Source organism: Cryptomeria japonica, chromosome 3 (assembly GCF_030272615.1).
Source record: "Cryptomeria japonica chromosome 3, Sugi_1.0, whole genome shotgun sequence".
Taxonomy (NCBI): Eukaryota; Viridiplantae; Streptophyta; class Pinopsida; order Cupressales; family Cupressaceae; genus Cryptomeria; species Cryptomeria japonica.
Genome location: NC_081407.1, coordinates 8,940,254 through 8,954,068, shown reverse-complemented (window position 1 = coordinate 8,954,068; position 13,815 = coordinate 8,940,254). Strand labels below are relative to the sequence as shown.

The 13,815-nt window shown below is 37.4% G+C and overlaps 2 protein-coding genes across 2 annotated transcripts; both read left to right on the top strand.

The window, feature by feature from the left end:
* The first annotated feature begins 222 nt into the window (after positions 1 to 222).
* On the top strand, positions 223 to 1,164 carry LOC131065646 (uncharacterized). The gene has a single exon (XM_058000222.2). It carries the CDS (start codon positions 403 to 405, stop codon positions 706 to 708), a length of 306 nt encoding a protein of 101 aa, XP_057856205.1. The 5' UTR covers positions 223 to 402; the 3' UTR covers positions 709 to 1,164.
* A 146-nt stretch (positions 1,165 to 1,310) lies between these two features.
* Positions 1,311 to 3,545, top strand: LOC131065645 (coniferyl alcohol acyltransferase). The gene is made up of 2 exons (XM_058000221.2): positions 1,311 to 2,174; positions 2,475 to 3,545. The coding sequence occupies exons 1-2, from the start codon at positions 1,674 to 1,676 to the stop codon at positions 3,402 to 3,404; spliced, it is 1,431 nt and encodes a 476-aa protein (XP_057856204.1). The 5' UTR covers positions 1,311 to 1,673; the 3' UTR covers positions 3,405 to 3,545.
* The last annotated feature ends 10,270 nt before the right edge of the window (positions 3,546 to 13,815 follow it).

Below are 13,815 nucleotides of genomic sequence, written 5' to 3'. Positions count from 1 at the left end.
TTCCGGATTGGGTGGGGATGCTATTTACCCTTCCTCGTACCAGAGAGACCTGCAAAGAAGAGTCTTCCAATCCTCTTGATAGCTACCTTTAGGGCTAATAATCAGCATAAGGTGTGTGGTTTCTTAGAACCATTGGAAGTATTCGGAAGAAATTGAATTTGAATGTGATGAACGTGTGTACTGAAACAGTGGAGAATGACGTTAGCCCACAAATCTACCCTTCTCACTTGTTCTACATCTACTGGTCAAAAACATTGAGTAAAGGCAAAGACATCCACCTCTATAAATCTCCTGTAGAAAGGCCCTCGGTTATTGTTTCATACAAAACCTTGCATTTCCTGCTTGCTGAATGGTGATAGATTGAAGAAGAATAGAACAGAGAAAGAAGAAAGAGGTGTTAGAATGTATCCAGGAGGACCACCACCTCCAGGGGGAGGTTATCCTCCTCCACCAGGGCCACCTCCTCCACCTGGGCCTCCGGGAGACCCTTATTTTTTTCCTCCAGGAGGGCCGCCACCGCCTCCAGGGCCTCCAGGGCCACCACCACCTCCAGGTATGCCCTATTTCCCCCCTCCAGGACCACCACCACCCCCTGGCCCCCCAGGGGGACCTCCACCCCCATGGCCTGTATATGAACCTCCTCCACCTTTTGCACCTCCAGGACCTGGAGGGCCACCTCCACCATGGGGACCTGGTCCTCGTTGGTAGGGCACAGATGGACTGCTCTGCTTGTTATCTATGTGATGTCTATAATTTTTAAGCTTCTGGGTATGGTGACATGCAATATATTTTGGGGGGATTAGCCTAGTTCCTATTTTGAGGTCTGAATCTGTCCGCAACTACATAAAATAAACAGTCAGAGGTTAGCTATGGAAGCTTAAGGTCCGTTATATGTTTAAAACGAGTCATTTCAGAACATATTATGTTGAAGTATTGTAATCAATGTTGCAGTGTTGGTATATAAGTGAATCTGGGCTCTTTGTTTTGAAATGGGAAAGGGTCATACTATGCAGACTTTGATTATGTTGCTTTCCAATTTGGGTTGCACTAAAATGTTGAAATATATTTAGAAGTGCAGGGTCTCTTGTTTTTGAGACCTAAGATGTATGAATGACTAATATAAGATTTAGAAGCACAGAGAATGTGATATTCCTGCTTGATCAATTACATTCCAGATGGATGTATATTTTTATTCTCATTTAATGTTCTGTTTTTCCTTTTGTTTTAATTGAAGAGATGATTAATCCACAAAAGTTAGCAGTTGCTGTTACGCTTTCCATTCTTATAGGAAAAAACAAATAGTCTAATAAATAAAAGAAGCACCAAAATGAATTTCATTAATAAGAACAGTGGGAGTTACAGTTTTTTAGCGGTTGCAAACCATTTGATAGCAGTTATAAATCATGGAATACCAAATCAAAAGACAATTCACTAATCAGTTAATCTGTTAAATGAACACACAACTTTAATTGAATATATCGATATTGTATTTTTGTTTTTCATAAATTAACAAACATTTAATAAAAAGTACTTCAGCACCATGTAGAATTGATCACAATCAAAGTAGAGTAAGTTCAATGAGAAACAGACAATTATAACCAACCGCTACTGGCTTACAAAAGCACTCTAGCTTTAGGTAATATGGGCATCCTTATCGTATATATAAGGAAGCTATGCTTCAGGCTTGCTCACACAACAATCTTGTTAGGTTTTACAGTTGTTTGAAAATGACTGCTACTGCTTCAAGCATTTCTGATGCTTATAATGTTGAAATTGTTAAAAGAGATGTTGTACTACCTGCTTTTCACTTAGAAGAACGCCTTCTTTCTTTGTCTAATTTAGATCTAGCAATTCCACCTGTATCTGTGCATGTATTTTTCTGCTATAACAAACCCTCTGATTGGACTTTTGAGTCTATGATCTCTCTTTTGAGAAATTCCCTCTCAAGTGCATTGGTGTATTATTATGTTTTTGCTGGAGAATTGATCACCAATAGTGCCGGGGAGCCAGAGCTTCTTTGCAATAACAAAGGAGTTGAATTCACACAGGCTTATTCTGCAACTGCTCTTGCTCAAGTGGGGTTCTACGATCCTGATAGAACAGTGGAGGGGAAGCTTGTTCCTTTGCTTCCAAACTCCTCCCAAGGCAAAGGCAATCCAGTATTTAGTGTTCAGGTACTAAGTTGTACAACACAATACACTTCACTCCATCTGTATTGTAGAATTTGAATGAAATGGTTTCTTCTAGTATTCTGCTAGTTCTTAGGAGATATCATTACATTTTCACATTGATACAATCTTTTTAAAATTATAGCTTACATGAATAAAATTTGACGTTTAGCTAGTCTTGCAACTCTTTGCTGCTCTAGGTGGTGGTTTTGAAATTTCAAAAGTATATCATACAAGTAATGGTTACTCTATATACCATAAACCCAATCATCCATTATTTTCATTCAGGATGCTTTAAATGTGCAGGTGACAGAGTTTAGCTGTGGAGGTATAGTAGTTGGCTGTACATTTGATCACAAGATAGCAGATGCATTTTCTGGCAACATGTTCTTCACCTGTTGGGCCAAGCTTTCTAAAAACGAGTCCATTGATTCCCTAATTCCAAGCTTTACAAAATCTGTACTACGCCCTCAAGATCCCCCTGTTCTCAGTGACAGAGTCTATGTGAACCAGACTCCAGGAGGAAAATGCCAACAAATTGAAGATCCAAGTTTAGCAAGTAGAATTTATCACCTCAATGCCAAAAACATTGAAAAAATTCAAGCTTGTGCAAATGAACATGGCAAGAAGTACAGCAAACTGGAGGCTTTCTGTGCTTACCTGTGGAACCTACTAGTGCATCTGGATAGCCAAGAGATAAAGCACTATAGCATAGGGATAGCTGTTGATGGTCGACCATGTTTGATGAAAATGGGAATGCCAGCTAATTATTTTGGCAATGTTGTAGCCTTTGCATTTGCTGAGGCTGCTGCTGATGACATCAAGAACAAACCACTTAGTTGGAGTGCAAAAATAATTCATGAAGCTATATATACTACAGCTCGGAAAGAGTATTTTAAAAGCCTTATAGATTTGGTGGAGAGGACAAAAACAACATCGGTATCACATAGAATTACAGATGGTAATCCATCAAGTAGACCTGTGGTTATGGTGTCTTCTGGCCTACGTTTTCCCTTGTATGGTGTTGATTATGGATGGGGAAAACCCATGTTTGCAAGCTACCATTTCCCTAAAGGTAGTGAAGGTTACTATGTCATGCCTTTCCCTAGTCCTGTAGAGGATGGTAGCTGGATTGTGTACATGCATCTCCCTCTTTATCAGCTAAATTTTATTGGATCCTACTGTAGTGGCATTCTCTCTCCAATCACTAAGGATCATTTAGATTTTGTTTTCTAGGATAATGTAGTTAGGCACCTTTAGATGTATGGTTTTCTCTAGAATAAGCATGGTTGCCCCTCCACAAAGAAAAGTCCATTCAGGTTTGTATTCAAAGTAAGTTGACAGTGAATAAAACACTCTCACAGTTATTTTTAAGAAGATGGATTTTATAGTTTCAATTATAAAATCATGACTGCAATTCTTTGATTTAGATGATTGTTAGTTCCATTAGTTTTGATTAGATAAACCCTAGATCCATTTGTTTTGATTCGATAAACTCTAGATGCATTAGTTGCTCTCTATGCATATGGGAAGTTATGTTGGTTTACCCCTTCTTTCCAATAACAACCAATCAAATACAAAACCATTGGAATTTCACTAGTTGATGCATCATTTAATTTTTACCGAAGTTTAAATTTGGCAAGTATTGCTTTTGATTTTGCCTAATTAATATAAAACAGATTTATAATTTCAATTTATTTGGAAAATTACAAACTAATTCATTTCCATTTAAACTTTACAATTAATATCTATAAAATCATATATTCTAGACCAAAACTCAAGGTAATGCAAATGATTTGTATGTCTCCCATGGATTTAGGCAAGCATGACTACTAATGTACAAGTTTCATCACTGTAACAACACTGAATGCTAGTGATATATTCAAACCTTATAGTGATCCTACTTCATACATATTTCTGGAATCAAATCAGTAGTTGGACCAATCATTGTTGGTGGATGATTTGTGAACTCAAACCCATTTTCCCTGGCGGTGATGCCTGCGATGTTACAAGATGATTCAATTCTATGTAGTGCAGGGTGTTAGAATTGATATTTTGCATTCTGCAACTCCTAACGTGCTAAACTAATAATGCCAACAACATCTTTGATCAAGAGTAGATCATTACTAATGGGGGCATCTGTTAAGTGCCTAATCATATCAATCCTTTCAAGCTACATTAGACCAATAAACTATCTTAACAACCCATATGCCAAAAATGATAAATTTACACATCTTTGAAACAGTGAGATGAATTTTGGAGCTGCTTGGAGCTGTGTGTGTACAAACCAAACTTGGTTATTAATATATTGATTCCCTTGCTTTAAGTGTGGACGTAGGCAATTGCCGAACCACGATAAATCTGTGTGTGTCTCATTTGTCTATGTTGTGAATTTATAATTCTGTTTTCTTGCTCTTTTTAATTCGTTTCTTAAATCCTAACAATTGGTATCAGAGCGAGGTTAGATTGCTGTTAGGATTTCGGTGGTTGAAATTCCGGAATCATGGAAGAAGCGAAGATAGAGAAGCTCTCCGGTCAGAGCTTCGGGTTATGGAAGGTGCATATGGAGTCTTTGCTGATAAAGCAAGACCTTTCACTTGCGCTTGAAGGGAAAGCAAAGAAGCCAACTGGGATGGCTGATGAAGAATGAGAAAAATTAGACAAGAAGGCAAGAGCGACAATTTTTCTCTCGTTGTCCAACAATGTCCTCTTCAATGTCACGGGTGATGCAACAACAAAAGATGTATGGGATAGACTCACATCCATGTATAAAATGACATCGATTGCCAATAAAGTGTTTATCATGAAGCGCTCGTACAAACTTAAGATGAAGGAAGGTTGTGCTATGGCAAACCACATCAATGAATTTAATACATTGATTAGTCAAGCGGCTTCGATGGGGATGACACAAGATGATGAGAGCAAGGCTGTACTTTTATTATGTTCTTTGCCAAGCAGCTGGGATGGTGTTGTAACAACAGTTAGCACATCAATTTTCGGTAAAAATAAGCTGGTTTTTAATGATGTAGCAGCTACTCTTCTTAGTGAGGATTTGAGAAGAAAGAATGATGAACCTTCATCCGGTGGAGCCTTAACGATGGTTAGCACTGAAAATAGAGGTAGAAGCCATAATAGAGGCAGAAATAATTATCATAGACGTTCGAAATCAGCAAGGAGATCGAAGTCTAGAAACAAAAATGGCGATTGTTGGTTTTGTGGCAAAGCTGGTCATGTAAAGAAGGACTGTAGAAACTTCAAAAGGGAAAAAGAGAGGGTGCAGGACAACGAAGCAAATACAATCTACGATAAAGATGATAGTGGTGCTTGATTCCGGTGCCTCCCATTATGCTACCTCATGTCTTGAAGCGTTCATTAACTACCATGAAGGTCATTTTGGAAATGTTTTCTTAGGAGATAACAAAGCTTGTGAAATTACAGGCAAAGGTGATGTGTTGCTGCCATTAGAAGGTGGTAAAACATGGCTGCTCAAAGATGTTCACTATGTCCCAAAATTGAAGCGGAATTTGATATCCGTTGGATAGCTTTTTGATCAAGGTCTTAATGTAAATTTTCTTCTAGATACATGGAAGGTAACTCATGGTACCATGCTGATTGCAAATGGTAATAAAGTAGGTAATCTATACATATTTAAGACTCATGGTGAAGTGAGAGTTGCAATGGTGATTGAGGACAACAAAGTGGATCTTTGGCATCAAAGACTTGGACATAGTAGCAAGAAAGGACTCCATGTTATGCATACAAGAAATCAGCTTCCGGGCCTCAAATTTGTTGACTTAGCCTTTTGTGAACATTGCCTTTGTGGCAAACAAAAGAGAGTCGGTTTTTTGAAAGATAGGCGTGACACAAAGACAACACCGCTGGAGCTTGTATACTCATATGTTTTTGGGCCTATCGAGGTAACCTCCATTGGAGGAGCTAACTATTTTGTCACTTTTCTTGATGATTGTACAAGAAAAGTATGGATTTATATGCTTTCTAAGAAATCTGAAGTCTTTTCAAAATTTAAAATTTTCAAAGCTTTAGTTGAAAATCAGATTGGGCATAAGATTAATTGTTTACAAACCGATAATGGTGGAGAATTTTGTTCACATGAATTTGATGATTTTTGTGCTAATAATGGGATTAGAATAATTAAGGTTGTTCCCTTCACTCCTCAAGAAAACGGTGCAGCCGAGAGGATGAATAGGACAATTCTTGAAAAGGCACGATGTATGTTGTCAAATGCAGGTTTAGGCAAAGAATTTTGGGCAAAAGTTTGTAACAGGACAATGTATTCAATCAACCGAAGTCCCTCATCTAAATTGGATTTTGGTATTCCGAAAGAGAAATGGCAAGGGAAGAGGCTTTTATACTCGCATCTTCATGTGTTTGGATGCGAAGCCTTCTCGCATATACCCAAGGAGAAGCGAACCAAATTGGATGCAAAGTCGCTGAAATGTATTTTTGTGGGGTATGGTGAAGAACAATTTGGTTTCAGATTGTGGGATCCAGTTCACAGAAAGATTGTTCACAGCAGGGATGTAGTTTTTCATGAGACTTCTTTCCCCGGGCTACACGGTTCCAATAAACTAGAAAAATAATATGTCCCTATTTCTCTGTTTCAAAATTCTGCTACCAGCGCTCTGCCTCTGGTCTCTCATACAATGAGAGCCCCTATGTCATCTACCACAGTTGAATATAATTCTCAGACTGAGAATGATGAAGAAGAAAGCATTTATCTTAACAACCCACTACCATTTGAAATGGCACACCATGGAACAGGGGATTGGATAACACATCACAGCCTTCAAAGGCTTGCAAGAAGACGGTTGAAAGTGTTTTCAACCAGTTTGTGCCACGGCCTGCATCACAGTCAACTTTGCTTGGACGACATAGTCCACACACCTCACGGTGGCTTGCATCCCCGTCCTCATCGCATACTGCGAAGTCTCCACACCATGCAACACACTCACCTTGGCCTACACAACAGTCTTCCTCCCCATGTGACGTCCTCCACGGGCTCCCTGCAGGCATCTCTCCCTTTGCAGTAACACAGCCGTGGAGTCACCCTCCTGTGTAGACCGTGGAGGATGCTTCCACGGCTCCCCACTCTCTGCACCCCCGACAAACGCAGGCCATGGAAAACGTCTTTGCGGGCTCATCCTCCTGCGACTTGCCTGCACCCAACATGGATAAGAATCCATAGGCCGCTGATTGCCCTGTAGACAGGGAAATTAACATGCATATTAACAGTGGGAATCACTCTTTAAATAAGAGTGATATCGATTTGTAGAGAACACATAAATCATCAGAGAGTCAATTGAGGAAATCTACCAGATAGAGGCGACCTCTTGCAAAATTCTTTGACTACAACTTATTGTTTTGTGAAGAAGCTGAGCCTACTTTGCTAATTTTTGATCAAACAGAGCCCGCAACATACAAAGAATCTTGTAAAATTGTAGATTGTGATAACTGGCACGCTGCAATGTGCGAAGAAATGGACACACTATTGCGAAATCAGACATGGGATTTGGTGCCACTTCCGCCTGACAGAAAGGCATTAAGAAATAAGTGGGTGTATAAATTAAAAGATGAAGCCAGTGGTCGCAAAAGATTTCGAGCAAGACTAGTTGTTAAGGGATATGCTCAGCAGCAAGACCTCGATTTCAAAGAAATTTTTTTGCCAGTAGTCAAAATGACTACCATCCGAGCAGTATTGGGATTGGTTGCAGCCTGAGATCTTGAGCTTGAATAGCTGGATGTGAAGACGACATTTCTCCATGGCGATCTTGATGCGGAACTATTTATGCATCAACCTGAAGGGTTTATTAAAAAGGGTCAGGAACACCTCTATTGCAGATTGAAACACAGTTTGTATGGGCTTAAGCAAGCCCCCCGCCAGTGGTATCTTAAATTTGACAAATTCATGATTGATCACAAGTTTACTCGTAGCGAGTCTGATCCTTGTATCTATTTTAAAAAGCTTCCTAATGGCGAATTTGTCATACTTCTCCTTTATGTGGATGATATGCTAGTGGCTAGTGGCCAACACAAGCATGAGGATTGTGAGTGAACTTAAAACTCACTTAGCAAATGAATTTGCCATGAAAGATTTAGGGGCATCGAAGAAGATTCTAGGAATGACTATTTTTCAGGATAGGAAAAAGAGAGAACTCAAACTATCTCAACAAGACAACATTAAAAAAGTATTGGACAAATTTAGTATGGTGGATGCTAAGTCTGCTTGTGTACCCTTAGCCTCTCATTTTCAGTTATCTTCTCAATTGTGTCCAAAAACACAAGAAGATAAGGAGTTTATGGACAAAATTCCATACAAATCTGCAGTTGGAAGTCTTTTGTACGCTATGGTGTCTACTCGTCCGGACATTGCTCATGTCGTGGGAGTGGTGAGCAGATTTATGGCTAATCCGGACAAATCACATTGGGAGGCGGTCAAGTATATTCTGCAGTATCTCAAGGGTACTGATTTTTGCTTATGGTTTGGGAAGGACAAGGCAATTTTGCAAGGTTTGCTGATTCTGATTTTGCCGGAGATTTAGACAAAAGAAAGTCTACTTCAGGTTATGCTTTCACATTTGTCGGGGCAGCGATAAGTTGGGCTTCAAAATTACAACATATAGTTGCTCAATCGACTGCAGAGGCTGAATACATAGCTCTTTCTGAGGGAGCAAAGAAGATGGTATGGTTGCAACTCTTGTTCAGCGAGTTGGGTTTGAAGCAATCAAATTTTGCTTTGTTTTGTGATAATAGCAGTGCCATCTTTATGACTAAACATCAGACATCTCAGCCTCGGTCAAAACATGTTGATGTTCACAGTCATTATGTTCGTCAGCAAGTTTCATGTAGATAAAATTCATACCGACAAGAATCCGACTGATGTGCTCACCAAAGTCGTTAAGTGGGAGAAGTTCGATTTTTGCCCAGCTTCTCTCGGCCTTTCCAATAACTGATAGCAGGATTGAGTGGGGGAATCTCCTTGTTGCAGCAGTTCGTTGGCCTTCAGTGGGAGATTGTTGGAAGTGAAGTCCAACAGACTCCTTCCCTTTGCCGCCAAAAACTCTTGGCTCTTCAACTTCCATTTGTAAGCTCTTTAAGAGGTGGTTGCATATAATTTTGTGAGATGAATTCTGGAGCTGCTTGCAGCTGTGTGTGTACAAACCAGACTTGGTTATTAATATATTGATTCCCCTGCTTTAAGTGTGGATGTAGGCAATTGCCGAACCACGATAAATCTTTGTGTGTCTCATTTGTCTATGTTGTGAATTTATAATTTTGTTTTCTGTGCTCTTTCTAATTCGTTTCTTAAATCCTAACAGATAAAAGATCTAACTATAAATAACCAACTTTATTTTTCTCAAGTCAAATGATTTTTTATGGTAGGAGACAAATACAATGTGTCAAAATGCCTTTTTTAATTAGTGAAAGGGTACAAGAGCAATATTTTTCATTTTGCACCACATGACACCAAATCAATAATGCAAGCAACCTAATCATTTCAAGATACATTACAACCATAAAGTATCTTAATAATTATAAGAAGTGCCAAACTTTTTCATGACTATTTTTTTTTATCACGGAATCAAGGAATGTCTCATTTTAACCTATATGTGGATGCAAGATAATAAAAACATGGAGAAATAATAGACATCCAAATGATATTTAATACACAACTATACTTATCAAAGATGAAGACTATACCACATGCTATCCAAAGGTAGATAAAAGCTAAGGAGATTAATTGGATAACCATAACAAGTAATCTTGTAATACTTAACTCTATGAGAAGATAATTGCTCAACCATAGTTATAGACTTAATGTTATGAATATTTGCTTATGACTTTCATACCCATTTTAAGTCATCAAGGCTAATAATGGAACATTGCATTCTATCTAATAAAGGTCCTAGTATAATAATTAAATAAATCCTTATGATATTAAAAGAAAGAATCAATTAATATATTTATATTTAAACTTTCAATAATTAACATCTTGGCTTTCATTATGATAATAATAATGTAAATTTAAGTGGGTTTAATACGACCAAATACCTTGCCACATCTGTAACTAATAGAAAGAAAGCCTATAAGTTTAGCCATGGAATGGAGAAGTAATTTAGCAAGAATTACAACTTTCAAATTGATTCAAGAGAAATATCACTTTCTGCGGATCTGCTAATTATGTTTGAGATAGATCTATATATTCCCTACAATATCACCACCAAATTCAAGAGAAATATAATGTTTCTATACAAATTAACAATTAAATTTGTATTTAATACTTGCTTAGAAATGTTTCAAAATAATCTGGGCAGAAAATCAGTGCTCAGAAATCTAAACTATTCATATTTAACACTTCTGAAAAGGTGTCTAACAACATTATCCAGACATTGGGCTTTCTAGTGGATTCTCTTCCATCTTCGTACTTGGGCATCCCTTTTTTTATGGGAGGAGGGAAACCCTCTTTTTGGAATTCTGTGATTGACAGATTAAAAAGAAGAATTTTTGTGTGGAAAGCTAGATGGTTATCTTAGTCAAGCAGAATCCTTCTTGTCAAAACTATTTTGGCTACAATCCCAAACTACTACATTTAAGTCCTTCAAGTCCCAAAATCTATTGTTTCCCATATCGAGAAAATTATTCGGAATTTTATTTGGAAAGGTAATCTTTCAGAAGATAAAAAGATCCCGCTTGTATCTCTCAACAAAATGACTACAAGTAAATCTACGGGTGGGGTTGGTCTACACGATATTTCGAAAAGGAACAAGGCCTTTGGGGGAAAGTTGGTTTGGAATATTTATGTAAAACCACATGCTTTGTGGTGTCAAATTATGCAAGCAAAGTATTTAGATACTCCTACCCCATCACATATTTTTACTATCCTTGATCCTCCATCAGGCTCTGCAGTTTGGAACTTCATGATGGCTTCTAGGAATGTGATTACTAGATATTTATCTTGGCAAGTACATAATGGAAAAGATGTCAACTTCTGGCATGATTCATGGAGAGGTCTCCCCCCCTTTAATCTTGAGGAATCTCTAGTAAATGCAATCCCCAAATTTATTACTCAATGGGGATCTTACCTTTATGATTACATAGATGATCTTGAGAAGCCTTCAAATCGTGTCATTTGGAAGAATCCAGCTTCACTCCCAATCTCCCCGGCTCAAAAGGTAAATTTTTTTTTGATTCTCAAGAACATCATTTTTATCTCTAATAGTTTGGACAAATTGATATGGTGCCCTACGAAGAACGGAAAGTACTCTATCAAGGAAGGGTATAAGGCAATTCATCAGATGTTGGTTCAATCCTATTCACAAAGAGCTTATAACTTCTGTTGGAACAACAGTATTCTTCCCAAGGCAGGGATGTTTGCTTGGCTTGCTCTACACGAGAATACTTACCAGTGAGAGACTTGATAAATTGAACATTGCACCTCCATTTGCCTGTGTACTTTGTGGTGGGCATAATGAAACGTTAGATCATCTCCTCCTCCAATGTGGTTTTGCTCATAATTGTTGGATGTTTGTGCTTGCTAAACTTTCCTTTAGCATCCTTCTTCCAAATAATGTATGGGATTTGTTCCAGTCCTGACCAGTCTTATACTCATCCTCTCTTTTTGCATGCATTTGGAAAGTGATCCCATCCACAGTAGTGTGGTCAATCTGGTGTGAAAGAAATAAGCATATTTCTAGAAAACAGACATCTCCTCTTTTTGATGTTTTCAATTACATTGAAAAATCAGTATCAGAATTGGTTAACGCTCATGTTTCAAATCGGTTCAATCCAAGTAGGGAATTTACTTCTTGGGATGGTCAAGTTATTAATTGCTGGAAGGGAATATCTATTCTCGTATCACCTTGCTTTCCGAGAGTGAGGATTATTAAAATTGACAGAAATAAAATGAAATGGTGTCCCCCGAATTCAACACATTTTAAATTGAATTTTGATGGCTCCTCTAAAGGGAACCCAGGTGATGCAGGAGTAGGAGTATGCATTAGGGACCATACAGGGTGTGTTTTTGCTTTGAAATCTGTTTCCATTCCACTGGGTACTAACAATTACGTAGAGGCATATGCTTTGCTTGAAGACATTCTACTAGTTAAAAAATTGAACATCTCTTATATTCACATCGAAGGCGACTCAGCTATTATTATCAACGCTTGCATAAAGAGAAATATTGACAATTGGCAGATAAGATATTTTCTTGAACAAGCATGGGCACTAATCGATACATTTGTAAATTTTACTATTTCACGTGTATAGAGAAGAAAACCGGGTGGCAGAGCATTTGGCAAATATGAAAAGTTCTAAGGTAGAACTTAATATGATGGGGCTGAATTGTGATCTCGATTCTTTTCTAATCCTTAGAAAAATAATTTTGGAAGACATGGGTACATGATAATGTTGTACATGGTTATGCAGATGTTTTCATAATGATAAAAAGTTGGTATTTGGGGTATTATAATTGCAGGGTTCCGTGGTTGTGCAGTATCTGAATGCTATGAATGGATGTTGATTTGGACATCTATGAAGCGAGGCAGATTGTGGACTGCTATGTTCGGACTTTATCTTGGTCAACATACTTCAAGAAGCATTCGACACTTGGAGATGACTTGCGGTATTTGGTATTCTGGACAGTACGAGATATATTGTACTTTTGTGGCATATTAGGGATTTAAGTTTCACAACCTTTCTATGTAATATCGAGCAAGGATCGAAGTTTTTCTTTTTGATTCTTTTCTCCGAAAGCTCTTTGAATCAGCTTAAAGAAATATATAAATAAAATATATTAAATAACACTGCCATCTTTTTTCAAAAAAAATAAAATAAAAAATCTAAGAAACATTTTAAACTGATGAATTTATCTTCTAAAGTTTCTATAGAGAATGGTTGGTGCAAGAAGGATCTCAACACTTAGTTAAGAGATCGCTTGTCCTTTTAATTTTAGCAACTAAAGTTGGTGAACAACTCTGCAGCAACTCACTCACGTATTCTTAGCTTTAAAAGAAAACAGGTTCCTTTTTTCGTGCATGCATAAAACTACGCATGTTTTATTTCAATGAATTTAAAAAAAAAATCCCTCCTTAATATGACCTTTTAAATTCTATTTATTTTTAATACTATTTCTCATTCTTAAGAAAGCCACGTAATTTCCCATGGTCTGGAGATTTATAAATATAAGAACTACTTTTATTTTATTTTTTCCTAAGGAAATTTTTAATAAAATAAAATATAATAACTTTTAATTTAAAAATAATGCATAAAAAAGTGAACATAATGAATAATAAAAAACTGAACATCAATAATATTAACTGGTTGAAGTCAGTGAGAGAAAAGCCCTGACAAAATATATAGTTTTTGTCAAACTTTATTCAGAAGATTGAAATGCTAGCTGGACTGCACAGAAACGGCCGTTATGAAACAGAAAACGGCACATATACGTTACGTTTCTGGCGACATAGCCAGTCACAACAATACCATACTTAATACACATAATCGAATTAGTCACAACAAAACATTTACAAGGAAACAATCATTTACAATGAAACAGTTTCTTTTTTTATCATTATGATGATGATGGATTATGTGATCTGAAATTTTGATAAATTTTTTTTATAAAATATTA

Bases quoted from the DNA above. Each gene is read 5' to 3' on its own strand.
- LOC131065646 (XM_058000222.2), top strand. From the start codon at position 403: ATGTATCCAGGAGGACCACCACCTCCAGGGGGAGGTTATCCTCCTCCA.
- LOC131065645 (XM_058000221.2), top strand. From the start codon at position 1,674: ATGCTTCAGGCTTGCTCACACAACAATCTTGTTAGGTTTTACAGTTGT. The intron at 2,175-2,474 runs GTACTAAGTTGT...TTAAATGTGCAG, and splicing joins ATCCAGTATTTAGTGTTCAG to GTGACAGAGTTTAGCTGTGG.